At 47.1% G+C, this 27,782-nt stretch overlaps 1 protein-coding gene across 4 annotated transcripts; it reads right to left on the bottom strand.

The window, feature by feature from the left end:
- Positions 1–245: 245 nt before the first annotated feature.
- On the bottom strand, positions 246–26,365 carry VWA2 (von Willebrand factor A domain containing 2). Of its 4 annotated transcripts, none has more exons than XM_063162824.1 (15): positions 26,235–26,365; positions 22,484–22,557; positions 22,345–22,403; positions 21,686–21,760; positions 19,687–19,820; positions 18,300–18,409; positions 9,673–9,867; positions 8,756–8,886; positions 7,969–8,101; positions 7,470–7,525; positions 6,527–6,634; positions 5,160–5,741; positions 4,300–4,851; positions 1,248–1,370; positions 246–578 (listed from the first exon to the last, which is right to left on the bottom strand). In XM_063162824.1, exons 2-15 carry the CDS (start codon positions 22,531–22,533, stop codon positions 445–447), a joined length of 2,442 nt encoding a protein of 813 aa, XP_063018894.1. In that variant the 5' UTR covers positions 22,534–22,557; positions 26,235–26,365; the 3' UTR covers positions 246–444. The 4 variants fall into 4 exon arrangements, with proteins under 4 accessions (XP_063018894.1, XP_063018892.1, XP_063018895.1 ...); XM_063162822.1 differs by having other exon boundaries at positions 22,484–22,562; XM_063162825.1 differs by lacking the exon at positions 22,484–22,557.
- Positions 26,366–27,782: the final 1,417 nt, after the last annotated feature.

Here is a 27,782-nt window from a genome sequence, read left to right on the forward strand (position 1 = left end):
TAAAGACTTGTAATCAGTTCTCCTTCCTCTTCCTCTGTCTTCCTGCATGTAATGAGCTGTTCACTCCAGCACCTGGCTGCAAGTGCATCATCTCTATTATACCCCTTCAGCAAGAGCTCCAGAATTGCTCAGACTTCTGCATATTTTTAGACTAACTCACAGATCTATCAAAATCTGTTAAAAAAACCCCAAAACAATCAAGACCTTAAGACCTGGATGAGTAAATGCAAAATGCCAGAAAGAAATACTTAAACACAAATATTTACTTCAGTTATAAAAGAAAGAGAGTTCTGGGGAGCCCAGTTTGTGCAATGCAGGAATTGGGAATGGCCTCAAGACAGTCCCTGTGCTGGAGCAACTCCAACAACTCCAAGGGCTGGACAGTGCCTGTGAGGGGCAAAGAGTGTTCCTGGATGGAGAACTGGAGCAGTCAGCACATCTGTGTCAATGCCTCTGATCCATTTGCCTTTTGCTCTGCTGGAGGGCTCTGGAGAGGTGCTGCAGACCCCTTGGACTCCACTGCTCATGGGAATGTGGAGGATGGGCTGGAGATCTTGGAGAATCCCCCCGGAGAACTCCTGTGGCAGAGGAAAAGCATAGATGTGGGATGAGCGCTTTAGGACCAAGGGATAAGGCCACACTCAGTCCACAACAACCAACCAACCATTCATTCCCTTAGATGACAGATATTAGAGGCCACAGGTTGGAAGTCAGAATTCAGGTAAAAAGCAAAATATTGGGCATGGGGAAAACCCATCTGAATTGAGAACATCATGCTATGGGCACAAGGCCATCTCTAGGGAGCCAGAGACTCCCCACCTCATGGGCATTGCTCCCCTGCTGAAGAGAAGGAGGGCAATGGAGAGGTTTTACACCATGGACAGCATTGAAAGGGTGTCTGCTCCAACAGAAACAGCTCCCTCCCATTAAATGAGAGTCAAGTCTTTCTACTTGGGAAAGATTGTTTCAACTAGCAGAGCAGAGCAAAAAGTGGAACAGAACAGAGTGGAAGATTACCAAAATTATTAGACCTCCTTGGGCCCCCCTCACAGTCAACTCACTCAGTGAATGTATAAAAATGCACAGCTTCTCCAGAGAAGCCCTTGCTCCCCTCAGCAGGCCAAACCTCTCTACTTTCCATAAGACAGAGACCACACCAGCACCAAGGCCTGGCCACCAAACAGCTGTCCAGGGGTTTCTCTGCTTCAGGGAGAGGTGGAATAGTGTGGAGAGCTGCTGGTCCTTACTGCTCTCGCAGTGGGGTCCCTCCCAGCCGTGGCACTGGCAGCGGTAGCTCCCCGGCCCCAGGATGCACACGCCCTGGTTCATGCAGGGGTTGGGCTTGCACAGGTTCACAGGGCTTCTGGCTTCTGCAACAGACACAGAGCAGAGAGCAAGCTCAGGCACATCTGCATTATTACTAGCTGAGACTCACATCCATCAGGAATGCTGCAAAAATTGTCATCAGGGGCTACTGGGACTGGAGAAACATTTAAATGTGGCAGAGGGTGCAAGCCACAATTCTGTCTTGACACTTTAACCTTGGCTTTTCTATGTCTCAATCTGGAGAATATTCCTAGTAAACTTAAAAGAGTCACTTAATGATAGGATGCATATCCTAGAAAAGCAAACTGGAACATGTGCAGAGCTGTGGGCACCCCCAAACTCCCCCCACCAGACACAGACAACACACAACAAGACACACGCCCTGCCCTAACAGGTTCACAGTCTCAAATGCCACTGAAGTTCAAACCTCACTTTGCCCCAGAGAGGATAAGAGTTTCCACTGGAGAAGAGTAAGGAGAAGTTGCCAGCTGGGAAGTAAGGATGACATGAATGGAAAACAACACAGGGAAAATTTCTCGGTTTCTTTTTGAGGGGGCTTGAGAGAAGCCTGCAAGCACAGCCCAAGTTATTAGCCCTGTTGTTATAAAGTATGTGACAGCTTTCCCAACCCTCTCAACACAACAGAGCCCAGCTGTCAGCAGGGCTGGCAGGGTTCCATGCTGCCTTGCTGCCAATACATTAGGTTAAGTAGCAGCATCCCAGAGGAATTTGCTTCCAGTCTGCTGGCAACACCACTGCGGTGTTGGTGAGGGTGTGAAATTCCTCTGCTCAAAAGCTACAAAGTGGTGTAGAGCTGCTTGCCTTACCCTTTGCTCCAGGGTAGAAAAATCACAGAGAAAATAGAAAAAGAGGAAGGAAAAAGAACACAAATCCTATCCCCTATCTGTCAGGGAGCTTTCTACAGCTCAACAGACATTGGGCTCATTCTCCCTCTGCACATCAAGTCATTGAATCCCAACCCACACCTAAAACTGGCAGAATTATAACTGAAATTCTTCTTTCTTTTTTTTTTTTTTTTTTTTTTTTGACAGCCCTAGACCTGAGACATATCAGTCTTTAGCTCGAGTTGATTTCATGGGGAACCAAGCCAGGTTAAAAAATATTTTAGTTACCATGGGATTTGTGAACTGGGGTCCTGCCTGAGAGTGTATTCCCAGGGATGGACACTTTCACTATTATTGGGCTGAAAGCTGGATCTCTTGGACACAGCACTCATCTTCCAGGTGCTGCTGTTCCATGGTGCTCTGCTTTACAAGTGTCCACCTCATCCCTCCAGGGATGCTCCACAGCATAACATCACAGTCCCTGCCCCAACACCATTTCTCTGAATTCCAGCCTGCTGTTAACAAACCTTAAATGAGGTTCTTGCACTTTGATGATCCTAATAACTTGCATTTCCATTAATCTGATTCATATATATTTAATGCTTGGGAACTTTTCTCCTAAACCCTAGGTCCTTTTATTCTGGACTCTTTTCAGATGAAACCTCAGAACTAATACCATATTCCAGGTACACAGAGGCAGGGTCTGTTTCTCAAATACCTCTATAATCATAAAGTTTTAAGTCCTTTCACAGACAATGATTCTGTTATTAAGCCTTGGATTTGGGAGTAGAAGACTGAGTGAAGGGCTTATCTTTACATCGCCCTTGGTCCCAGCCTATCTAGTACAAACTGTGATTTACCTGCAGATGAAATGAAAGCAGCAATTCACTCTCAGGAAATGATATGTTATTACCCTGACTCCTTGAACCCTGCTGTCTCTTCCCCTTCACCCCTGGCATTTTAGCTAATTCCAAGGTACAGTACGTTGTTTTTGTAATAACACAGCTGAAAGTACCCCTGCAACAGAAATACACTGAAAAGCTCAGCAGAAACCATCTGCAGAGCCTGCCAGGAGAGCAGCTCTCACCCCAAAGGGCTGATACTGCAGCTCTTTCTAAGCCTGAAGGAGACACAGCTGTGCCCAGAGATGAAAAGGACCTCTGAGCTGCAGCTCAAATGTGCTTCTTTTGATCTTATAAACATGTTAAAACAAAGCAAATAGATAGATGTTAAACTTAGGCTATTTTGAATGAGAAAGCAAGGCATGGTATTTTAACTAGGAGTAATTTCATTGTCACTGTCTGAAAACTAGGGTTGCTGTCCTTTCTGAAAAGCTGATTTCTAGACAACATGCAAGTGTTTCAAATTTACTATTAGAGCCATGTTTTTCCCCAGCTGAGGACTGGCACTCATGACTCAAAGTTTTGAAGAAACTTCCCCTTTTTTTTCAACCCCCAAACATGAGTTTTGACACAAATATTTGAAAATTCTTCCACTTTGAAGAAAAGGATTTGGTCCTACAAATAAGACAAATCACAATTTGTCTAAAGGACTAGTTTAACAGTTTGAAGGCTTCGAAATAGACAGATTCTGATTTTAGGATTGAATACAGGGCAAAACAAAATGTCAAAAGCCTACATGATAATTTTAGTAGTGAGATATTAAGGATGAAAACGAGTGATGAGGTTGCAGACTCACCACTTTACAAACACCTGGTCACAAACCTGTTGGACAAGACAGCAGAGACCAGCACAAAAAAGGGGCCCATTGAGGCCTCCCCCAGAAACACTGAAGAGGAACAGTAACACACAGTAAATTCTACAGATTTAAAGCAACATCAGAAAAAGAGAAAACATTTTCCTTCAGAGAAAACAGAACCTAGATCTAGCAGGGGTGGAAAGAGCCAGCCACACTATGGCCACTCTCATCCACAGGACTGAATCTTAGGAAATTTGGTTACTAATTCCTGAAGGATTGCTTTGGGCAGTCATCACATTTCTGTGTCATAGTTTCCCCATCCGTAAAATGCAAAAGACAGTATCAAGTTCAGTCAGTAAAACATCCAAAAACCTACAACAGCAGCAGCTGGTGGCACTGACAGAAGAGTGATGACTGGAGGCTCTCCTACCTTCACAGATCCTCTCGATGATAAGGCCTTGGTAATACTGCAGGTCTTCATAGGAGGAGATGTGCACCAGGTAGTTGGGGGACCCAGCAACTCTCAGCAGTGTGTCCCTGTCTGCGTCCCCAACGACAACCACAAACACCAGGATGCCATTGTGCCTCAGCTGCTGGGCTGGGGCAGCTGCACCCTGCATGCCCCCCCCGTTGGAGAGCAGCACCACCACCTTGTTGACCCCAGGCCTTGCTCCCTTCTGCACAGTCATTACATCACTATGAACATGCAGCAAGGCACTGCCTGCAGAGGCTGAGTCCCCAAGGAAGGGCACCTGGTCGATGGCCTGGAGAACAGCAGAGCTGCTGGTGTGGGTGTCCAAGGCAAAGACAGTGTGAGCTTTGCTGCCATAGGTCACCAGGGCAATCTGGGTAACGTCCCGGTTGATGATGAAGTGCAAGCAGCTGCTCCTGACAAAGCGCCTCAGACGCAGAAAGTTCTCCAGGCCAACTCCAGACGAGGCATCCACAGCAAATGCCAAATCCAGAGACTGGGCCTGGCAGCCTGGGGAAAGGAGCACAAACATGGTGTCTCTCAGAACATATATCTGCTCCTTTCTGACTGAAAAACAGCAGCGAGAGGAAACTGTGCATAAAATTCAACACTGCTGATCACTGATGGTGAAGGGTGATCTATGTCTCCTTCACAAGATCCATCACAAAAATCACTCATGGGAGGTTAGTCCTGGGATCTGTGACTGACAAACAAAACAAGGACATTGATCCTTCTGTCCTTCCCTCCTCCCTGCTGGAATTCAGGACACCGCTGCATGGTTTGGCAAACTTGTCCCCCCTTGCCCACACCAATCTTACCTTCAGGATTGCCCACACTGCAGATTTTTCTCTGCAGCTCTGGCATCCTGTTGAAGAGGTCCTGGGGGTCAGAGTAGACAATGGTCTGCTGTGGATTGCCAGTCACCATGGTCAGCTCTGCTCTCATGAAGCTGCTGCCTAAGCCAATCAAGAAGATATTTTGGTCTTTCACATATTTAGCAGCTTCTGCTACCGAATCCTGGGACTTGGAGTCAGTGAGCAGGACAACCACACGTGGGAGATCATCCTGCACATCTGCAAAGACTGGGCTGCTCCTAAAACCGTGCTGTGCAATGTACTGCAGGGCTCTGCCTGTCAGGGTTCTCCCTCCACTGAAATTCAAGGCATCAATTCTCTTCATGAGACTGAGTGTGTCCTTGTGCTGGCCCAGTTCAATGGGTACCTTGATATCATCATCATACTGGGCCACCCCCACGCTCACTGGGGAGTCCTGGCCCACCACGGCCTGGAGGAATCTCTTGAGGAAGGCCTTGAAGCGCAGGAACCCTTCCAGTGTGACCCCTGCTGAGCTGTCCATCAGGAAAAGGAGATCCACACCGCACTCCAGGCTCAGCTTTGCTGCTGGAAAGGGAGAAGGCAATCAGTCATCTGCAGGGCAACCCCAACAGGGGCTTGCTGGAAGCCTTGTGGAGAGGGGACACTGTGTCCAGCAACCCAAACATTTTGCCATTCATATCATGAGCTGGAGGAAAAATGGGCCAGGAGCAGGCTTTGTTTTGCTCGGATGCCATATAAACCTTTAGAGACAGGAAATATCTATGGGAATTCTTGCAATTTTGGATGGCAAACTTCAAATCAGAAATTACAGCTCCACTCTTAATGCTGTGGGCAGAACCTCTGAATGACACAATCACATACTGGAGAAAGGAGAGAGTCCAAGCACCAGACCCTCACCTCTGACACCCTAAGACACTCTGAAGCTGGAACCTTGGTTCTGGGGAAAATAAGTACAAGGTGTTTTCTAATGATCAGGAGCTTTTGGCTTTTTTACATTGAACCCCCAAAACCAGGAGCTCCTGCTGCACCCGTGTGTGTGGGGAGGGGACCAACAGACATGTTCATGTCTCTCCCAGTGACTCTGATCCCATGGCACCTGCATTTAGGCACAAAGGCAGCCATGCAAGGGTGAGACTGTCAATACTGGTGCTCTTCATACCCACACAGTGTCTGAACAGCAGGACCCAGCCACTGGGCCTGACACAGCATGACAGTAAATTCAGCCTGCTTTTGGAGAAAAGCCCAAGCACTGTGGCCCCACCCCAGTTGTCCCCAAGGTGGCACAGAGGGTGTCACCAAAGCAGGACCCAGCTGAGCAGGAAGGAGACAGAGCACAGGCTCACACCTACCACAGTGGATGTCTCCTCCGTAGCCCAGCAGGCAGAGGCAGTGGTACCTGTCCAGTCCCTCTGGGACACACGTGCCACCATTCTGGCATGGCTGGGAGTCACAGGGGTCTGACCAGGACAGGGAAGAGAAAGAGAGGTCATCAGCAAGGAGCCTGCCCTTCCCCGTCCTCTGCCAGCATGAGCAGCATTGCTAGTGGAAAAAGGGTCACAGCTCTGCCCCTCTTGCTGCAGAGCTTGAACTAACACAGGGCCGACCTCACCTCCATGGCAATTTCCATTTGGGATGGCTCTCCAGCAGGCTGTGACAAGAAAGCAAACCAGACTGACTTTGTTTGATGTGGAACAATAGCAGTGACACCATATTTGTATAAACAGAGAATTGCTAAAGGTCCTGCAGTCCTGACAGATTTTCAGCAGCAATGAAGAGGTCAGGGTCTGGCCTGCTGCTTGGACAGCGCTGTACTGATAAAGAAAATGAAGCTGCTATCATCTGAACTTGCAAAAAGGACGGAAGAAGCACAGCTACTTCAACAGCCACAAAAATGGGCTGGTGATCAGCACCTGTCAGGCTCCCCACTAACCTGATGCTGCTTATGGTACCTAGTGTATGACTGGAGGCATCCCTGCATGCTCCCCTGGCTGGAGAACAGTGACACCCTGCAGGCACTGGGAAGCAGTGCAAGACTCTGCCCCCAGGACACGAGCAAATGAGAATTCACTGGCTCCTCAAGTGGAGGAGAAGTTACTGGGAGACATTTTAATCCAAAAGAACTCTGATCATAGATACCTGTGAGAAACAAAAACTGGATTAAATATCTACTGATCAGAGTCTCTCACTCTGAGCACAATTTTTGAGAAGTGAAAGCAAACCCTTGTCTTTTTGCTCTTTAATTATCACCTTTCCTGTTTCACATATTAAAGTTTTGGAAGAGCAAAACCCCACCTGGACATACAGTTCGGAAGCACCTGGATGGGTGTTTTATCAAGACTCTCTTCCACCTGAAACAGGAAGAATAAGATTTGCCATTAATTTAAATATTAACAAGGTGCCTTCAAGGTGGATCTTACTGTGTTTTCAATGGAAAAACTTCCCTTTGAAAACACAGGTTTTCAAAACAAGTATTTTTTTAAAATAGTCCATTCTAAAGGAGATGGCAAAAGGAAAAGCATAATTTCATTGAATCTACCATTTTTTAAAAAATTCAACTGTAATATTTACATTTTAAAATTATGGATGTATTTTTAAGACTCAAAAAATTATTTTGTCTGCTTGCTGCTCAGCCAATGATCAGAGCAGAGACGCTTCCTAGCACTACAGACTGTTTGCATCAGTCTTCTGAGGGATCTTTATCCCAGTAAATAGTCATGGTCAGATAAAAGCCTCATTACTGTATTCATCTCTCAGTCCCTCTCATTTTTAGAGCTGTGGGTGCCCAGCTTACCTGGTGAAGGGGCACAGTGAAGCCTGCACTGCATTGGGCTGCTTTGAGCCTTTCCAACACACATAGCTGCCAGCCAGCTCTTTCACGATCTCCAGGGTCCTGCGCTCACAAGGGTGGGACTCAACTTTGCAGCCTGCAGCAAAGTACAAGGCAAACTAGCCTCAGCTGCCTGAAAATGCAAAGGCTGTAAGAGTAGACAGCTGTTTTCAACTACCTGACAACAACAGACTGGGCAGAGCTTCCAAGAGCCTCTGGGAGACCCCAGAGGTAAGATTTCCTGTTGAAAAGATCACCAGCCTACTCCACTTTCTGGAAACCTAAATATTCAGCCTCCTTTGCTTTGCTATAAACCACACACTGCTGAGTTCATGGTTCAGTGACAATTTTTCAGCCCCTTTGGTGCCTTTATCATTCATGTGTTTGATTTTCTGCTACCTCTGGACCACTCCAGTTCTATTCTTTCTAACTCCTGGTGCCTCGCCCTGATACACAGCCAAGTCCATTAGAAAATTAAACACAACTGCCTTTATCCCTCTATACCCTGTCACATGACCAAAAGCCAATATTCCCATTTTCAGAGGTGAATCAGGATGCAGGAAGATTTAGGATTCTGCAGCTTGGAGGTATTTGGAGAGCATGCCATCCTGTTTGGGCACCAGAAGCAGATTACCTCAAAGTGCAACACCTGCTAATTCCCCTGCGTGCTTCCTGACACTGCCTTATCTTCCTCACTCAGTGCCATGTCCAAGCTAAAGCATGGGCATGGAGGTGTGGCCAGCAGGGTCACCTGGAGCGGTGGCAGTGCAGACAGAGTCACTCAAGGTGCTGTACAGGCCGTTGGCAGCATCCTCAGCATCTCCAGCAAAGAGCAGGTGCCGCTCAGGGGGCTCGCTGGCCAGCACCTGCAGCTCCTCCCACCTGCCAAGCAAGGCACAGGTCAGCTGCTCAGCCTCCCCCACAAAGAATTAAGAGTCAGAACCAACCCTGTGCAGCAAACAGAGAGTTGATGCAAAACCATGACACTCCTCAGTTTCCAGGATCCTGGTGTGTTTAGTCTCAGGCAGCAGCATAGCTCTACCGAGTGGAAAAGTTTCCGTCATTAACTCTGGTGCTCCTTCTACATCAGCCACCAAGTCAGTGTTTCCTCTGTGCCTGCATTACCCCGAAAATTCCTTTTTGTCATGGTTTAAGAATGGTATTCCCCAATTTAGTGTTCTCACTGAAACCAGGCTTCCCCTTCCTTCCCCTCTCACCTCCAGTTGGAAACACAAAAGGCAAAAATATTTCATGGACTGAGATAAGAACAATTTACTGAGAACAGAAACGAAATGAGAAATCAAGCAGCAACGGCAGCAATAAAAATATGAATAACAAAAGACATAAGACGAAATCAATTTCCTTGGAAAGTCTGTCTCCACACTGTTTGTCCACCACACTTTCTCCCCTCCTTGGAAGGAAGGAATGCCCTTCCTCTCTGAAGGGATAAAGTCCCTTTCCCCCACCCCTGGCAATGACAAAGTGGTATGGATTATCTCCTAGATACATCCACAGCTACAGGAAAAAAAATCAACCCTGCTCTGGCAAAAACTAAGTCACCTTTTTCTCTTTTCAAAACTTATATCTAGCCTGAGACAACCCCTCACCCACCACGACTGGCCATTTGGCTAGCTGGGTGTCTGCTTCCCACTCTGGAGAGCTTCCTACCTTGGAAACTTGATTCCCACAGCAAAAACTGTGATGTGTCTCTCCTTCACCAGCATTGCAGGCACTGAAGTGCTGCCCTGGGACTTTCCATCCGAAATGATGATCAGGACTTCAGGGACACTTGAGTTTCTGCCACCAGGGAAACCCTTGTGGAGAATGTACTTCAGAGCCTGACCAGTCTCTGTGCTGCCACCTCTAGAAAGCAGGGAGATATAATCAGAAAAGAAGAAATCAGAATTCCTCCCCTGGTACTGAATTTACCATTTGGGTTGCAAATTTTTACCCTCTGGTGTGACTGTGTTCACAGGGGTCTGAGGATGAGGGAAGAGATGAGGATCTGACTCCATGTTTCAGAAGGCTTGATTTGTTATTTTATGATATATATTATATTAAAACTATACTAAAAGAATAGAAGAAAGGATTTCATCAGAAGGCTAGGCTAAGAACAGAAAAAGAAGGAATGAATAACAAAGGCTTGTGTCTCAAACAGAGTCCGAGCCAGCTGGGCTGTAATTTGCCATTAATTAGAAACAACCACAAGAGACCAATCTCAGATCCACCTGTTGCATTCCACAGCAGCAGATAACCATTATTTACATTTTGTTCCTGAGGCCTTTCAGCTTCTCGGGAAAAAAAATCCTAAGGAAAGGATTTTTCAGAAAATATCATAGCTACACTCTGGTAATGGGAAGTGTAGCCTATTTCTGCTTGTTGCCACACAACAGATCCATGGGGATGTCTCATTCTGTCATTCTTCTCATCTTCCTACCCACTGGTCCCATCTCTTCACCCTTATGTCCCTCCTCTCCAACTTGGAGTGGTCTCTACAGCAGAGTGTTTCTGCAATTGGTCCAGTAACCAGAACTCTTGGATATTTGAACTTTATTTCCATTTTCTACAAATGTCTCTACAGCTTCTGTCTTTCCATGTGAACATTGTGGTCATTCAGCTGCTGAAGGGGTGCCGGATGTGGCCCTTTGTGACACGGTGTGTGTCAGAGCCCTGGGTGATGTGTGACACTGCTGTGGCCCTTGTGACACAGCAGAGGGCTGTGTCAGGGGTATCTAAGGGGCACAGAGCCCCGGGAATCCCATTCCTGTGAGAGCTGCTCTCTCAGGAGGAAGAAGCTCCTGGGATCCCTGTGCCCTGACCGCATCAGATGAGGAGGAGGAGGAGGTGAAGCCCAACTCCCAGCCCCCAGCCCCTTGCCTGGCTGGATGGATGGAAAACCAGCCCTCAGCGGGCAGAGGCTGGGGGCAGGGGGCAGCTCAGGCCTGCCCCTGTAGGACACTGAGGAGGAGGGCGCCTTTGACCACATGGATAAAGACTGGGAATATGACTCGGATCAAGAGCTTTCCCCATGGAGAGACATTACCAGACGGGAGCTCCGCCTTTGGGAAGAAATGACACTCCAAGAGTATAATCAACTACAGGAAGGTGTGAGGGCCCAGGAAGTCTCCCCACAGAGAGCTGTGAGGCACCAAGAGTTGTATCAGAGGTGTGAGTGTGGGAGAGGTACAACTGTGAGAGTCCACTGGAGAGATGCCTCACAGCAAAGGCTGTGGGGAGCAAGAGTGACAGGCCAGGAGTTGCACCGATTGCGCACAGAGGATGAGACACACCAAGCGCAGGCCCAGCAGGAAGGGTGGGCACACCAGGAACCATCTCCTTTGGAAGAGGTGCAAGGCCACCCATTCCAATGGGAAGGAGACAAGAGTGACCCAGAGTTGTCCCAAGTGGCAGACAACAGGGACAAGGACCTATCACAAGAAAAAGACTACAATGTCCAGGAGCTGCCCCAATGGGAAGAAGATGGGAGCGACCAAAAGCTGCCCCAACAGGAAGGAAGCATCAGCAGCCAGGGGCTGTCCCATGGGGCAGAAGGCATTGATTACAGGATATGGGACAAACCCTTGCTCCCAGAGAAGGACGAGGATGCCCAGGAGGGCCCCACCTCTCCCAGCAGTATGGGCACCGAGGTGGCAGGAGAGGCAGCTCATGAGCTGCCCAGAGCCTTTTCTGCCCTGGGGAGTTCCATGGAGGATGAGCTGGCAGCCACTCTGGCTGAGGAGGAAGAGCCCGTCGAGGTGGAAAGGGCACCGGGTTCTCCTGCCCTCATGGGGGAAATGCCACCAGCAGCAGCAGAGAACCCATGCTGGTCCCCGGAGTGCAGCCAGGCTGTGCTGGATTTAGCGAGGCGCATCAGCTGTGAGATCGTGGACAATGCTGTGCTTGTGATCCAGGGATTTGGCCAGCAGCCAGAGGAACAGAGGGACCTGGAGCAAAGCTTGGATGCTGAAATAGAAGCAGCAATTGCAGGAGGAACAGGGGAAGAGAGCCCAATCTCTGCCCCACACAGCCCCTGCTGCACCCCCAGCCCCTTGCTCAGCCCACTGGGAGCCTCCAGTGAGGAGCAGGTGGACACAGACAAGGGACCAGCCCTGGAAGAGCAAGAGCCTGAGGAGGGGGCCTTGGCTGAGGAGCTTGAGCATTCTCAGGGCGAAGATGAGGAAGGCGCAGAGCTGTCCCAAGAAGAAATCAATAAATACCAAGAGGGGTCCCAAGGAGAAGCCTCAGATGAGCAGGAGCTGTCCCTAGATGAAGCTGGTAGCCATCAGGAAGGGTCCCAAGAGGAGGTCTGCTCTGAGCAGGAGCTGTCCCTAGAAGAAGACAGTAGGTACCAGGATGTCTCCCAGGAAGAAGCCAGCACAGGGCAGGAGCTGTCCTTAGATGAAACTGGGAACCACCAGGAAGAACCCCAAGAGGAAGCCAGCTTTGAGCAAGGGCTGGCCATAGATGAAGCTGGTAGGTACCAGGAAGGGTCCCAAGGGGAAGCCAGCCCTGAGCAGGAGCTGTCCCTAGATGAAGCTGGTAGGTACCAGGAAGAGTCCCAAGAGGAAGCCAGCTCTGAGCAGGAGCTGGCAGTAGATGAAGCTCGTACGTACCAGGAAGAGTCCCAAGAGGAAGCCAGCCCTGAGCAGGAGCTGGCTGTAGATGAAGCTGGTAGGTACCAGGAAGAGCCCCAAGGGGAAGCCAGCCCTGAGCAGGAGGTGGCCATAGAAGACACTGGGAGCCATCAGGAAGGGTTCCAAGAGGAAGCCAGCTTTGAGCAGGAGCTGTCCCTAGATGAAGCTGGTAGGTACCAGGAAGAGTTCCAAGAGAAAGACTACAGTGAGCAAGAGCTGGCCCAAGCAGAATCCAGAATCTACCAGGAAGGGTCCCAAGGGGAAGCCAGCCCTGAGCAGGAACTGTCCCTAGAAGACACTGGGAGCCACCAGGAAGAGCCCCAAGAGGAAGCCAGCCCTGAGCAGGAGGTGGCCATAGATGAAGCTGGTAGGTACCAGGAAGAGCCCCAAGAGGAAGCCAGCTTTGAGCAGGAGGTGGCCATAGATGAAGCTGGTAGGTACCAGGAAGAGCCCCAAGAGGAAGCCAGCTTTGAGCAGGAGATGGCCATAGATGAAGCTGGTAGGTACCAGGAAGGGTCCCAAGGGGAAGCCAGCCCTGAGCAGGAACTGTCCCTAGAAGATACTGGGAGCCACCATGAAGAGTCCCAAGAGGAAGCCAGCCCTGAGCAGGAGCTGGCTGTAGATGAAGCTGGTAGGTACCAGGAAGAGCCCCAAGAGGAAGCCAGCTCTGAGCAGGAGGTGGCCATAGATGAAGCTGGTAGCCATGAGGAAGGGTCCCAAGGGGAAGCCAGCCCTGAGCAGGAGCTGTCCCTGGAAGACACTGGGAGCCACCAGGAAGAGCCCCAAGAGGAAGCCAGCCCTGAGCAGGAGCTGGCTGTAGATGAAGCTGGTAGGTACCAGGAAGGGTCCCAAGGGGAAGCCAGCCCAGAGCAGGAGCTGGCCATAGAAGAAGCAGGTGGGTACCAGGAAGGATCCCAGCAGGAAGCCAGCAGTGAGGAGGAGCTCTCTTTAGAAGAAGACCAAAGCCAGCACGAGCTCTCTGCCTGGGATGAAAGCACTGAGGAAGAGCTGTCCCATGAGGATGTTGAAAACTACCAAGAAATTTCAGACTGGGAAGAAGCCACGGAGCAGGACCTGTCCTCAAAAGAAACTCAAAGCCACCACGAGCTCTCTGACTGGGATGAATACAGTGAGGAAGAGCTGTCCCATGGCGATGCTGGAAGCTACGAAGAACTTTCAGACTGGGAAGAAGGCATAGAGAAAGGCACTGAGCAGAAACTCTCCTTAGAAGAAGCCCAAAGCCACCATGAGCTCTCTGACTGGGATGAATCCGTCGGGGAAGGTGATGCACCGTCCCATGGAGATGTCAGAAGCGACCACGAAATTTCAGACTGGGAAGAAGGCAAGGAGCAAGGCCTTTCCCAAGGACAAGTCAGTACCTCCCAGAATCTCTCTGCCTGGGAAGAGCCCAGCGAGCACGAGCTGGCCCACGAAGAGGTCAGCAGCTACCAAGAAGAGTCTGACTGGGAAGAGTCCGTTGACCGAAAGGTCTCCAAGAGACGTCGCTCCCGCCTGTTCCGGGCGCTGCGGGCGCTGCAGGGGATGTTCTCCTGCCTGGCCCCATGGCCCTACGATTAGGGCTGGCTGCCAGCACCAGCCTGGGCCCTACAGGGGCAGCTGGCCCTCAGCATGTCCCCCATGTCCTGGGACAGCTGCCTTTGCCCAGACATGGCCCTGCAGCCCCAGCAATCCCCAGCTGCTGTGGAGCATCCCAGGCTGGTCTCTCCAAGACAAATATCACCCATGTGGCCAGCCTCAAACCAGCACCCATGGGGGCACTTGGTGCCATGTGACTCAGTGGTGAAGGTCACAGACTCATCAGGGTGGGACGAGACCTTGAATGCCATCCAGTCCCACCATCACCCTGAAGCCATGTCCCCAAGTGCCACAGCCAGACAATGCTGGAACACTTCCAAAGACAGAGACTCCACACCTCCCTGAGGAACTCTTTGCAATCAACCCCTGACCACTCTGTCAGGGAAAAAATGTTTTGAATATTTCATCAGGACCTCCCCTGGTGGAATCCAAGGACGTTTTCTCTCATCCTGAAAGGATTACATGCAGATCCTTTGGGATTTTATCGGCGAGGAATGAGCACAGACACAGAGTTTTGCACACTGTGCGTGACTCCATTGCACACTGCATGACTTTGCCAAACACAATTTATCCAAAACAGACAGAAGTTGGGTTTTAGAAATAGTAGCATTAGTAAAAAAAAAAAAAAAAAAAAAACCCAAAACAAAAAACCAAAAAAAACCCAAAAAAACCCCAAAACCCACCACCAAAACACACTAAAAAAAACACACAAAAAAATAGGAATAGGAATAGGACTAATAATAATGGCACTTGGTGCTAAAGTCTAGTTGAGGTGTTAGAGCATAGGTTGGACTCAATGATCTTAGAGGTCTCTTCCAACCTCATTATTCTGTGATTCTGTGATAATACGAAGAAGATTAAGAAGTACTAGTAAATAAGAAAATAAGCATAAGAATAAGAATGAGAAAAAAAAGAGTAAGAATAATAATAACAATGAGAATAAGAAAAAAAATAAGAACAAGAATAGGAATAATAAAAAGATTAAGAATACGAATAAAACAAGGGAAAAAAGGAATAAGAATGAGAAAAATAATACAAATAGAAAAAGGAATAAGAATGATAATAAGAAAAAAAGAATAAGAAAAAGAACAGGAAAATGAATAAGAATTTAAACAAGAATAAGAAAAAAGAAAACAAAGATTAAGACTGAGAATAAGAAGGAATAAGGACAAGAATAAATTGATGTAGAAGAAGAAATAGAAGTAAATAGTGGGAAGAAGAAGAAGGAGAAGAACAATAGGGATGATAATAAGATGACGATGGAGATAAAATAGTAGTAGTAGCAAATTATTATTATAATATATACATTATAATGCATTATTATTTATTATATTATTAATATACATTATTATTATATATTTTATATATTATATTATTTATATTGGTAATATCAAGATAAAAAGCACATCTACACATCCTCTAGCATCACAGAATGGTGTAGTTTGAGATGGACCTCAGAGATCATCTAGTTCCAACAGATTCTTTTCTGCTCTTTTTCTCTCTCTCTGAGACCTCTTTCCTATTTCTCTCTCCCTCAAATTTCTTGTAAATAAAATCTCTGTGTTGCCATCATATGGTCTCATTTGCATCTTCATTTGGGCAGAGGCATCTCTCCCTAAAACACATTCTCTGCCCAACCTGTCTCCAAAGCAGAGGTTCTCCAACCCTCTGAGGATCCCAGCTGCTCTCCTCATTCTAACATTCTACATCCTCCTCATGCTGTGCCCCCAGACACGGCCATAGTGCCCCAGGGGGGTCTCAAACAATGGACTGAGAGCCACAATCACCTCCCCTGGCCTGCTGCTCCTCACCCCTTTCATGCAGTGCCCAAGGGTGGCTTTTGGGCTGGCAGCACAGACTGCTGACTCAGGCTCAGCTTCTCCTGCACCCACAGCCCAAGTGCTCCTGCTCAGCCCCTGCCCTGCCCAGCTTCTTCCACACGTGCCACAGACCTATGTGCTATAAATAATTTCCTGTAATTGCCCTTAAGGGCTGCTTTTATTGCTGTCCAGAGCAATCCAGGGGAACCAAACCACAGGTGTCACTCCTTCCTCGGAGGATTCATGTTCTTTGTCTGCATTGATACAAACACACCTCATTTGCTTTCTGAACATCCATCCTTTGCCCTAGCACCTGATTCCTGATTTGCTTGTTCTAGAAAAGCATTTCATCATGCCCAAGTGCACTGTTTTTCCATCTACCCTCTGATTTTCACAGAAACTTTATCATTCTGTACTTGCCAGGCATCTTTGCTTTGAACTTCTTCCTCCCCGGCACTGCACCATTTCCAAGCATACTCAGTGACCAAGTGTTCATAGCAAGTCCAAATTTGCCTTTTTCTGACCAGATGTCTGTGAGATGTTTCACTGAACAGTGCTTTGCATGAGGAAAAACACACTGTGCATAGTCAGTGTGGTGACTTAAATCTTGATGAATTCAGTACACTGTGCCCATGTGAGCCCCAAGGATTACTAAAAGTTAATAAAGAGCTTATCAAATTGCTTATTAATTTGCATTTGGAGCTTCACTGGGGTTTGACACAGGGGAAATGTGTTTGAGGCATTACTCCAATAGGGATTTTCTGAAGTACAAGGAGATCTGGGCTTTACTTGCTGTCTTTCTTCAGGCACAGCACTAAGAAGGTTTCTCTCCTGTAACCAGCTGCTGACTGATATGAAAGAAATTCATGTGAAATTCAGCTTGAGATTACCACTGAGTATGACTGGAACTGGCCAACGAATTCCAAAGCTGTTTGGACAGCATTCACAGAGAGAGACCAGCAGTCTCCAAATAAATCACAGAAGCTTCACTTCAGTCTGGTGCTGCCTCCTTCCAAGGGCTGTCAGCTCTGGGCTGCAGTCAGGAAATGCCTCACTGGCCAAAGGCTCATCAGAAGCACATCAAGGAACTTCTCAACCAAGATGTCACACACCCATTTTTTTTTCAGAAGCCAATTGGAATCCATCCATAACTATTTTATCGACTTCAAAATGTCAGCTTTTCATTTAAACTAGATGAAATAGCCGGGCAAAAAAGTAATTATTTCTGTTTGATCTGTCAGCATCCCTCTGTTGTCATCAAGGAAATGCAGTGCCAGCCAGACTGCTTCACTTTCTCTGCTCTCACAGACTTTCAACAACAACCAGAGAGGGGGAATGCATCTTTGTCTTCTGCAAGTTTTTCCTGTAACAGAGTACACAAGAGGTTTTCTCGATTTGCTAAACTCGTCAAAAGAAATACAACAAAATCCAGCCAACTGATCTTGCTTGAAAAATGCAAAACTGATCACATTTGCTTGCAATATGTGCAACATCCTGAGAGCAGAAGATATCCATGGGAAACGTTGATCTAACCCTTAGTCCTAAGGCAGATCAGCTAAAAGAGTAGACATCCAGAGGCCTTACCAATACCTCATCTATCATCAAAACAAGTGGTATTTTGGGGTGATTGTCAGATCCTCAGTAGATCCAAATGTATTTCTCCAAGATGGAAAGTTTGGATTTTGAGAGGCTCTAAGGACAGCTCTTCTTTGGACTTCTGGCTCCATTTCCAGGGGTCATGGGAAGACATCCAACTCTTAACATTCAGGAAGAAAAAAGGTTTCCATCTGAAAACCTGATCCTCTTGAATTCAGCAAGCATACATAGATATCTACAGAGCAGCAGTTCATCACTGATTCACAGGACAAAGGAAATTTTAACCACCAAAAAATGAAGCAGCACACTCAGCCATGAGGGAACAACATGCTTGTTTTTCCGTGGAGGATGTAACCCACTGCCTGGCTCAAACAGACAGAAAGAGCTGGAAAACTCTCTATTTACCATGTTATAAGAGGACACTGAAAACTTTGTCTCCTATCAGCTTTCACTAAGACAGACCAGGTTTCACATTTTAGTGGATTGTGGATCACGAAGCACGGTGTTCATTCACCTCCCTCTCTGGGGACATCACTCTGGTGTAAGCACAGCTGAAGCAGAGATTTCTAAACCTCAAAAAAAACCCTCAATCCAGAGATTGAGCCCAGAAAAAGCCCAGAAAAAGAGCAGAGCTGTAAAATAAGCTGACCTGAACACAGTCCTCTTGATTCTCTCTTTCACTTCTTGTTTGGTTAGATAAGAATCCAGTGGGAATTCAAGGTGGGGAGTTGAGCTAAACTGTATCATTCCCACACGGACCTAAAAGAAAAGGTTATGGAAGGTTATGAAAGGTGTCTGTGCAAGTTTTACTCTTTTGATCAGTTTACAAACTTGGGAAGACTAAACTGTATAGAGGCAAACTATGTTTTTGATGTCAAGCCACAAGCAGTCTCAATGAACTTAGAGCAGGAACTCCATTATTATCTATACAGACTATAAACAAGGCAAAAAAGTTTATCTGGAAACAACAGCAGCCTCTGCTGCAGTTAGAAGCAGCTCAGGATCTGTATTAATCCACTCAGAGCAGCTCACAGCCTCAGGGGCAGTAAATTTAAAAATAACACCTTATACACCAGCCCATTTATACACTGGGCAGGAAACCTTTCCATCACTGAGAGTAGCTCCCTCTGGCACTGAGCACAGCAGGAAACACAAACCAATACTTTTTCTAATGGTTCCTCTAAAACCATTTTCTCAAGTTGAAAATGCAAATGGACTAAATGGTCTGTACTGGGCAATACATCCAGAATACTTCACTAAAGCCTTACAAGAAGTATTACGGAATGTGACAATTCCAAAGGTGAAAAGATTACCAATTTTCAGTCCAGTCTGCGAGACGATTAAGTGAAAGACTAGTGGAGAGATGGTATTTAAAAAATAAAATACAACCTTCCCAAAGACCTGACATTTATTTGGAAAGGCTCTGGCATGGAATCAAGTCCAGCAGCCATTCCAGCCTGTTCCAAGGCCCTCAACTGAGGCAGTGCTGTGGGACTGATGCACACCTGGAACTGCTGCCAGTTAAGTCCCCCCAGACAAATCCCAGGATGTGTCATTCATGTCCAGAGGTGCCTCAAGGCTGACTGCAGGGACAAAGATCTGAAACTACAGCAGCACAGCACCCATCTCCTTCTGGGGGAAGCAGAGCAAGCAGAATACATCATTTACATCTGCACAGAAAGGTGGCTAACTTCCCAGAGATTAATTCTGCAGCTTTCCAAGGAAAAGCAACAGAAAGATCCAACTAATTGATGAGCTTCCAAACCAAAATAAAATCAGTAAAAAAAACCCAAATAATAATCTTTAACCGGAAAGATTATGTATTTTCTCAAGTTCATAAGGAACTGTTTAAAATCTGAAGAATCAAGAAGCATCCTCCAATCCCACTGCTTCACAAACTGCATCTTTCTGATAATAATAAATACTCTGCCCCCATGGTAGATGAATTTTGCAATTTCACTCAGCACATTACCACTGGCCTTTAGACACACTGGCCAAGCTATTTGAAAATTACAGGAGATATTCCTGACACTCACTCTGTCTGGATGGATGTCCAAGGCATCACAGAGCTTGCCTGCAAAGTGCTTGGACCTTTCAAAGCTTCCTTTGCCAATGCTGTAGGAGCCATCCAGGAGGAAAAGGACATCTAATGAGGCAGAGCACTGCATCACTAGGAGAAAACAAATATACACTGTGAAACTGTGTCTTTGTATCACCCCTGCCTGCATGAACATGACTGCTCTCAAGCAGAAGTTTCTGAGGTGCTTCTGCTGCAGTGGAAACCCACAATCTCACTGACATTCACATTTAATTTTCATTCACTGAAATAAATAAATGGCAGATTGCAGACTATGAAGAATCATTTTCAAAGCATTTAAAGGGAAATTTTAAAGTCTCCTCGGCAGCATTTGCCAGAATCAACTTCAAGGGAAAAAGAATCCAGAAGCTCAATAGAGATCAAGCACACTGACCCCTTAAGAGCTGTTTTGGCCAGTGATGCTACTCTACCCCCATTATTATAATCTTTTTATTGTCACTACTTTTTCCAAATCCTTCCTGCTAGCCAAAACCTGAATTTCATAATTAGGGTTTTCTAATGCCAGATTACAGGGATTGGAGGTTGTGAGGCATTCCCTTCTGGGTCACTGGCTCTCCTGAGGGGGCACCCAGCCTGGCCCTGGGGCTCTGTGTTGCGGACAAGCTGGGGCACAGCCTCCCTGCCAGCCCTGTCCTGGCTTGTCAGCCTTGCCCTGGGAGCTGGGCTGGGCCTGGAGCTGCAGCAGGGCTCCTACCCCTGCCTGAGCACACACAGAGAAAGCTGCAGAGCCCCTGCTGGAGCTCAGAGCATCCCTCGGGGTGTCCAGAGTTGCCAGGACCCCGCCAGGGGGCTCAGAGACCCTGGCACACAGCCCAGAACACCGAGGGATTTGATTATGACCCCTGGAGCAAGTTACCAACCTTAGATGAATATCTGCAAGCCATGACAAACTAAGTAAAATTATAGTGAATTTATCATGAGGTGAAAAAGTAGATTTTGGGGTTTTTTGAATGGGGATTCATAGGGAGCAAGGGATCTGGGCATGTCCAGCCTTTCTCCTTCTTCTTGGCCTCCATCTTCTGCTGTGATGTTGGCACTTTTAGATAGATTTAGAGTAGAAGCTCACTGTCTAACATAGGTGATAGGTATTGGAAAGTAATTGTAAACATTGTATAGGTAGTTTTTAGTATAAAGACATAACAATAGAGTAGAAGCTCACTGTCTAACATAGATGATAGGAATTGGGAAGGAATTGTAAACATTGTACACGTAGTTTTTAGTATAAAGACATAGCACCACCCTGGGGGCAGGCAGAGTGCCTGGAACTGTGCTGCTGGATGGACCTCAGCAGGGCAGGAGAAAATTTTTTATAGCTAAGACACAATAAACAACCCTGAGACCAAGAAATGAAGAGCTCTGACTCCTTCTTCAAGTGATGGGCTGGGAAAAGAGATTTTTTAACTTTTCTTGGGGTCACTCTGACAAGCTAAAGATCCTGACAATCAGGAGAGAATTCACAACAGAGTTTATCAGCAGCTGATTGCCAGTACAACAAGGGAGCTGCAGGTGACCATGGGCCAGCCAGAGCCCCATCCCTGCTCCCAGCAAGCTGTGGCTTTACAGCCCCAAAAACCACCCACGTGGGAGGTCTGATCAAGGCAGTAATTAAACATAGCTCTGCAAATCAGGATTGCTTGGAGCAGGCTCTGAAGAGCTGACAGAAACACCATACAGCTGGCAAATAGCCAATCAGGGGAAAACCAGAGTGGATCACGTCCCAGGAGAGCTAACACCAATGAGGGAGAAAGCCAGGCTGGAGTAGAGGCAGCACTGTGACTGCCAGAGCATTGCTGGGGACTTTACAGACTGAAGAGGGGCTAATAAATGTAAATAACTACTACAACAACAAACTTTAAAAATATCTAAACAAAACACAACAAAAAAACCAAAGAAAGAGGGAATTCAGATCTAGAAAATGCTTTATAAAACAAACTTACACTGGCCAGCAGCTGAGATCTTGCCAATCATCTCCTGGCCAACGTGGATTTGTTGTATACCCAGTACCAGCAAAGCTGTGGGATCAAACAGCCATCCATGAACAAGACATACAGGATTTAACCTATAACAGCAAAAATGCTGGTTTGCTGGATAGGTTTCACAGCTGCAAAACATAATTTGGTGACACAGCAGTGTATCTATGTCAGGAAATTCCTTCTGGCAGGGACACACAGAGCATGAAAAATGACAAGGAAATGACTCTAGCACACAGGACAGTCTCTCTGCTCACTGCATGCAGGGACACAGGGCAAGAATGAGAGCTAGGCCAGCCTTAGGCTTCTGAGATTACAGCCATAAACACTGGATAGATTTAGGCACTTTTAATATCAGCTTTTCCCACATTACTTTACATACAGATCAGTCACAATCTGACACTTTACATATGGATCAGTCACATGTTCAAATCATCAGAAAAGCTGTTTCTCCAGGTATTATTTTCTTCCCCATTTGTGTGAGACTATGTTTCAGAAGTTTATCCCTAAACCTCCTGGAGAGGCACTCACTTGGCTCTCATTCCTCAGAGTGAAAAATTCCAGCTGGAGATAGGGAAGCACCCGAGACCAAAACCAATAATGCAAAATGGCAGCTTTAAACATACCTTGGGCAAGCAGGAAAATGCAGATGGACTCAAATGACGAGAGGTTCATGGTGACAAATCTGGAAGGAAAAAAAAAACCACAAAAAGAAACAAAAGAGGAGAGGAATAGCAATCCAATTCCCAAAGCCAGTTTCTTTACCTGCAGCTGATCATCTTCCTGGGTGTCTCAGGTGATGAGCTCAGAAACATATTGTTGGGGGGCAAAAGTAACTCCTACCCTGGGGAGAATGGTAGGGAAGGTAGAAGAAAAAACATGAAAATGAAGGAATAATAAAAAAGGAAATCTCTCAACATAATCCTCTCCTTTCCCATCACACCTGGAGAGATCAGCCCTGGCAGGGAGGGACAGCCAGCCCTGCCTGCCGTCCTCTCCATGCGCACACAGACCTCTCCTCTCCTCCCTCTACTGTGCACCTCCCTTTCTCAGCTGAGTCCCACCAGGGCACCTGGGAAGGCCAGTGGAGGGCCCAAGAGAGCTGCTCAGGGCTTCACTGAGCACAATCTGAGCCTCATCCCCCCAGCTCCCCATCAGCTCCGGCTGGGATGCCCCTGTTCCGGAGCCCAACCCGGGGACCCATCCCTTGAGCAGTGCTGCTGCCTGTCCCCATCCCCATCCCATCCCCATCCCATCCCAATCCCATTCCCATTCCCTTCCTCATCCCCGTCCCCTCCCTATCCCCATCCCATCCACATCCCCATCTCCGTCCCCTTCCCTGTCCCCATCCCAATCCCTATCCCCGTCCCCAACAACACTCAGCCCCAGGCTCCTTCATGCCTCCTTTTTTACAAGGACTGGCTTTCTGAGGAGATGTTTTTATGCATAACTGTCCAGCAAACTCAATTTTCTGCTCATTTTTCCTTTGAAATCAGAGAGGCTGCCATCACATAGTAGGTAGATTTCAGTGACACTTTCAAGCATGCCCAGATTTGGACCAAATGTATCTGGTAGAGCTCTTGGCTTTCTATTTCAAACATGGATATTTATTTTTTCTCCAGATTAAAAGCACTCACTAGAGCAGATTCCTGATGGGTCTCTGCCCCTGTCATTGCACAAGCAGATTTTCTTTATGTAGTTAAAGACAAGTAAGTGTGCTTCATGATAACCAGCTCTATTAGTTGTTTTTCCAGAAAATGGGTGGATTTTTCTCAGGAAATACTTGTCTCTGCAGCAAATTATATATCACTCACACCACACAAGGCAAGATACTTAAGCAGGCCATGCTCAGTTACCTGCACAGGTACAAAATGAAGAAGGGATTAAGAAACACCCTCTGGCATCACCCCACCATTATTACAGACACAATAACCCTGTCCTGCAGTGCCAGGTGCATCAAGCATCCCCCTTCAGCAGACTGCCCCCACCAAATGGACAGATCCCAGACTTGGCTAAATAAAGAGAGATCAAAATACAGCTTCACTGGGGAAGCCCCACTGTGTGTCCCCCAGGAGCTTCAAGCCCTCCAAATTCCACAGAGGAAAGGTCATTCCTCTGCCATGCCTCAAGGACATTCTTCCCAGGAGCTATTTCCATGGTGCACATCACCCAGGGCTGGACAGGTCTCTGCTTGCAGCCACATGTGACAGGTGCTGTGGATTTCACATTGTTTTCACACAAAACATTGACAGGTCAAGACGTTTTGCCAACTTGGTTTTATCTTGTGTTTAAATCAACTAATCTGCAGGATGAATTCCTTGCCTTTTAGCCCAGCCAGACTCTCAGCAACAGGAATTGAAAGAAAGCTTCATCATCACCTGCTGCTTATCAGCATTAGCCCAGGATTAGCAGCAGCAACCTTAGCAGCTTTGCTGGGGGGGGGTGGGGTGGTGAGTGAAGGACATTTTCATTTTATCTTCTCAGTCATTAAGATAGGGAATTTTAATAATGTCTACCTCAATAATGAGTCAAAAATACATATTTTTTAAACCACACTAAGTCAAAACTCCTATTATTGTATCCAGATTCTCACTTGGACACATGAATATGACAGCAACTTACTCAAAGCTAAGTAAGACTTGGGACCATGTGTAGTGTGTTTGGAGGAGTGACACCAGAGATGGGAAAGAGGTAAAGGGGAGAAAAGCTCCTCTTGACAAGTACCTTCCCAACATGTCTTTCAACATTGCAAAATATCACTCATTTTAATCAGGGAGAAAGCAGGAAAGATTACACTGTATATTCATTAAAACACATTTTTAACAAGCCAAGCAACCTCTTGTCAGTGCTGAGGAATGGCCCCAGCTGGCTGAGGGGAGCTCACTGCTACGTGCTCATCTGATGTTCAGATGTAGGGAGGGAGGGGGGAACCAATCTTCCTGTCTCCTTTTTCAGTCTCTCTCAGCTTGTTCTCCATAAATAAATTTTACTTTTTTCTTCTTGCCAAGCTTTGGAGGCAGTGACCAACTTCTGTTAGGAGCCCCATGCTTCCCCTCTGCCCAGCCCCAGGCATTGCTTGGGGGCAGCTCACAGTGGGATCTGAAACTGAAGGGCGAGGAGCAAGACAACAGGGGAAATGTTTAACTTCTCCTTAAAACATCACAGATTTCAGTCTAAAAGTTTTGACAATGTTTTTCTCCAAGGGATAAACAGGATTAAATTTCCAGAAGACGCTCTGCAAAACTAGTTTATTTGTTCTCCCCCACCCAGTTCTGCAGCAAGGGAGTTTTGAGAGGCTCTTTTCCCCTGTGCAGCAAAGGCTCCTGTCCATAAAGAGATCTTGATCTTGCAGCACTGCTCACATGGGGTACTGTCAAAATCAGCATGCTGCAGATCAGATCCTTTATGACCCATGAGTTACAGAATAAAAGGCACTTCTCTGACCTAAGAGCTTTTGCTAAACTTACAGAGCAGTTTATTCTAACAGAAGTGCTTATGCTACTGTCTTTGCCCATGGCTAGAGCACACACTGAAGATGACATGGTTGATACCCCAACACACAGATGAGAAGTGGGTCAGAACACACACTGCCTGTCTGGCAGTCTGGCACAGCCCTTGCTGAATAAATGGGGAAATCTGATTGTGTGGACAATTTATCTCTCAGTGACGCCTCATCTTTACTATGCAAAATAAAGAGGCTACTCTCATTCCTTTCATGAAGTATCCAGACACATTAGAGGTATCAGTCTTTCCTTGGTTATCAAGTCGTGATCAAGTTGTTATCGTGTCTTTTGCAGAAAGATGTCTGTTACAGACACGAGACACAACCTGTTGGAAAGCCAGCCCTGGCAGGCTCAGCTCTTTCCTCTGGCCGCATCCCAAAAAGTGCTAGAAACAAAGTAATTAAAGCACGAGAGCACGGGCTGAGTCTGGTTCCCCGGGTGGTGGGGATTATTTTTATTTTACTAACGCACCATAGCCCTGTTTACTTATTGGAGAGATTCACGCCGTGTTCCTGCCGAGCTGCGGCAATCCCCGCACGGAGCTCGGCATTCCCTGCGGGGGGACCAGAGGCAGAGCGGCCGGGACAGGACCTGGGCTGCGGAACGGCGCTTTCGGGTGCCTCCTGTCCCTCCTCCCTGCCCCGGGCTGCGCAGGGCTCGGAGCCGGCTCCGCATCCCCACTGCCCTACGCACCCCGCCCATGGGACAGCAAGGTGTCCCCGCCGATGGGACATCCCGGCCCGCTGGGAACCAGCCCCAGCCCTCCCCAGAAAGGCTCTCCCGGCCCCCATCGCCCCGTCCTGCCCCGCGCCGGGCTGCGGAGGCAGCGGCCCCGGACAGCCGGAGGAGCCGGGCGGAGGCTGCCCCAGAGCCCCGCCGCACACCCGGCTCCGCTGAGCGAGCCAACCCCCAGCACCTCCGAGCCCCACTCAGCCCCAACCCTCCCAGCCGGAAGTTTAGGATGTTCTCGGTTTAAAAGGGGGGACAACAAAGCTCTCCGAGTCGCACTTTACCTGTTCTCGGCACACTGCGCGGCCCCGGTGCACCTGCGGGGTTATGAGCAGCCTTCTCCCCACCTGGATTTACACCGTGCCCGGCTGTGACAACCTCTCCTCCACATCCACCACGGCCTGAACCTATAACTGCGAACTGGGGCGTGGGGAACAACGCCAGGAACACCCACATTGCTGTAGGTTACACTGAGGAGGAACACTGATGTAGCCGCTCCTCCGATAGGCTCCGGACAGCCCAAACTGTCAGCAGCCCTGGAGCACAGCCAGCAGGGCTGCCAGCAGCTCCGAGCAGAACGCCCTGCTCACAGCAGCCCAAAGGAGCTGCATTAGCAATCAGGCTTTTAAAATGTTTTTTTCTAATGCTTGTTTTTCCACAGAAAACTATTCTTGACTGGGCAGAAGTACCATATTCACACCTACTACACCTGGAGGAATGATGTAAGGGACCTGTTTTAAAAATTATGTTTTGTTATTATGCTATCATTATTATTCTGTGCCAGTACTAGCAGTTGCAGAAAACTGAGCTCTTTCAAAGAAGAGCTTGCACACCTCCTCCCAGCCAAAACCTAAACAATGATCAATAATTTTTGAATTGTACAGGCAAAACACACCCTTGTGTCTACCTCACAGTATGCAGTTAGGAACACACCAACTGCTAAATAATAAATAATTTCAGCCAAACCCAGTAAGCAAAGTATACTCAAGTTCTTCCAACAGTGCTTCATAAATTGAAATTATAAGGATAAAAAAAGCCTTGTTACTTTGCAGTACTAGGTAATTTTTATTGATTTCCTACTACTTCCCTTTCAAAAGTGCTGTTATTCTAGATTTCCAGTTCACTTTTGATGGAGGATGTGGACAAGTGAACAAGAGGTGTGGGAGCACTAAATAATCAGTGAGGTGCTTTGCATGAGAGCCAATCCTTGTGCAAGTCACTCTGCTCTCAGGGAGTCAAAGGACACCTGACAAAGCCATAGTCTTGTTCAGAACCAGGGGCACAAACAGAACTCCAGAAATTCAAGTGCAAGCATTCATCTAATTATTAGTTACTGCAAGAACATGATGCAACAAAAACTAAGAGGCAGGAAAAAAAATCTGAGGCAATTAGAGTAATAAAACATTAAGTCAAAGGAAAATATTTGGCAACAATTTTAATATCAAGATTCTTCCAATCTGCAAAAGCCCAAACTTGAAGTATATGTTGTAAGTGGACAAAAAGGCTGACCCTGCAGTTTCAATCAGCAAATGTCTACTCTGTTCCACAAAAAGTAATCTGACATTCCTGAATTAGTCACAAATGACTGCTAATCTCTTAATACTAAAATACTGATAATCTCTTAACAATTTGATTTAGTATTTTTGTCATTGCTGAGACTGGGTCTTTTTTATTATGATGTGAAAACTTGATGGGGTAGAAATCCTGATGATGTAGCTACACAAAAAACAGCTTCAATACAATTCACTTAAAAATAACATTCACAGATGCATATTATACAGCATAAATGTAAAAAAAGAACTGTGCACATTAAAGTGTTTACTGATTTTAGA

This window comes from Melospiza melodia, chromosome 9 (genome assembly GCF_035770615.1).
Source record: "Melospiza melodia melodia isolate bMelMel2 chromosome 9, bMelMel2.pri, whole genome shotgun sequence".
Taxonomy (NCBI): Eukaryota; Metazoa; Chordata; class Aves; order Passeriformes; family Passerellidae; genus Melospiza; species Melospiza melodia.

Bases quoted from the DNA above. Each gene is read 5' to 3' on its own strand.
- VWA2 (XM_063162824.1), bottom strand. From the start codon at position 22,533: ATGTTTCTGAGCTCATCACCTGAGACACCCAGGAAGATGATCAGCTGC. The intron at 22,404-22,483 runs GTAAAGAAACTG...TTTTCCTTCCAG, and splicing joins AGGAAGATGATCAGCTGCAG to ATTTGTCACCATGAACCTCT. The intron at 6,635-7,469 runs GTGGGGTTTTGC...TGTCCTGGTCAG, and splicing joins CTTCCGAACTGTATGTCCAG to ACCCCTGTGACTCCCAGCCA.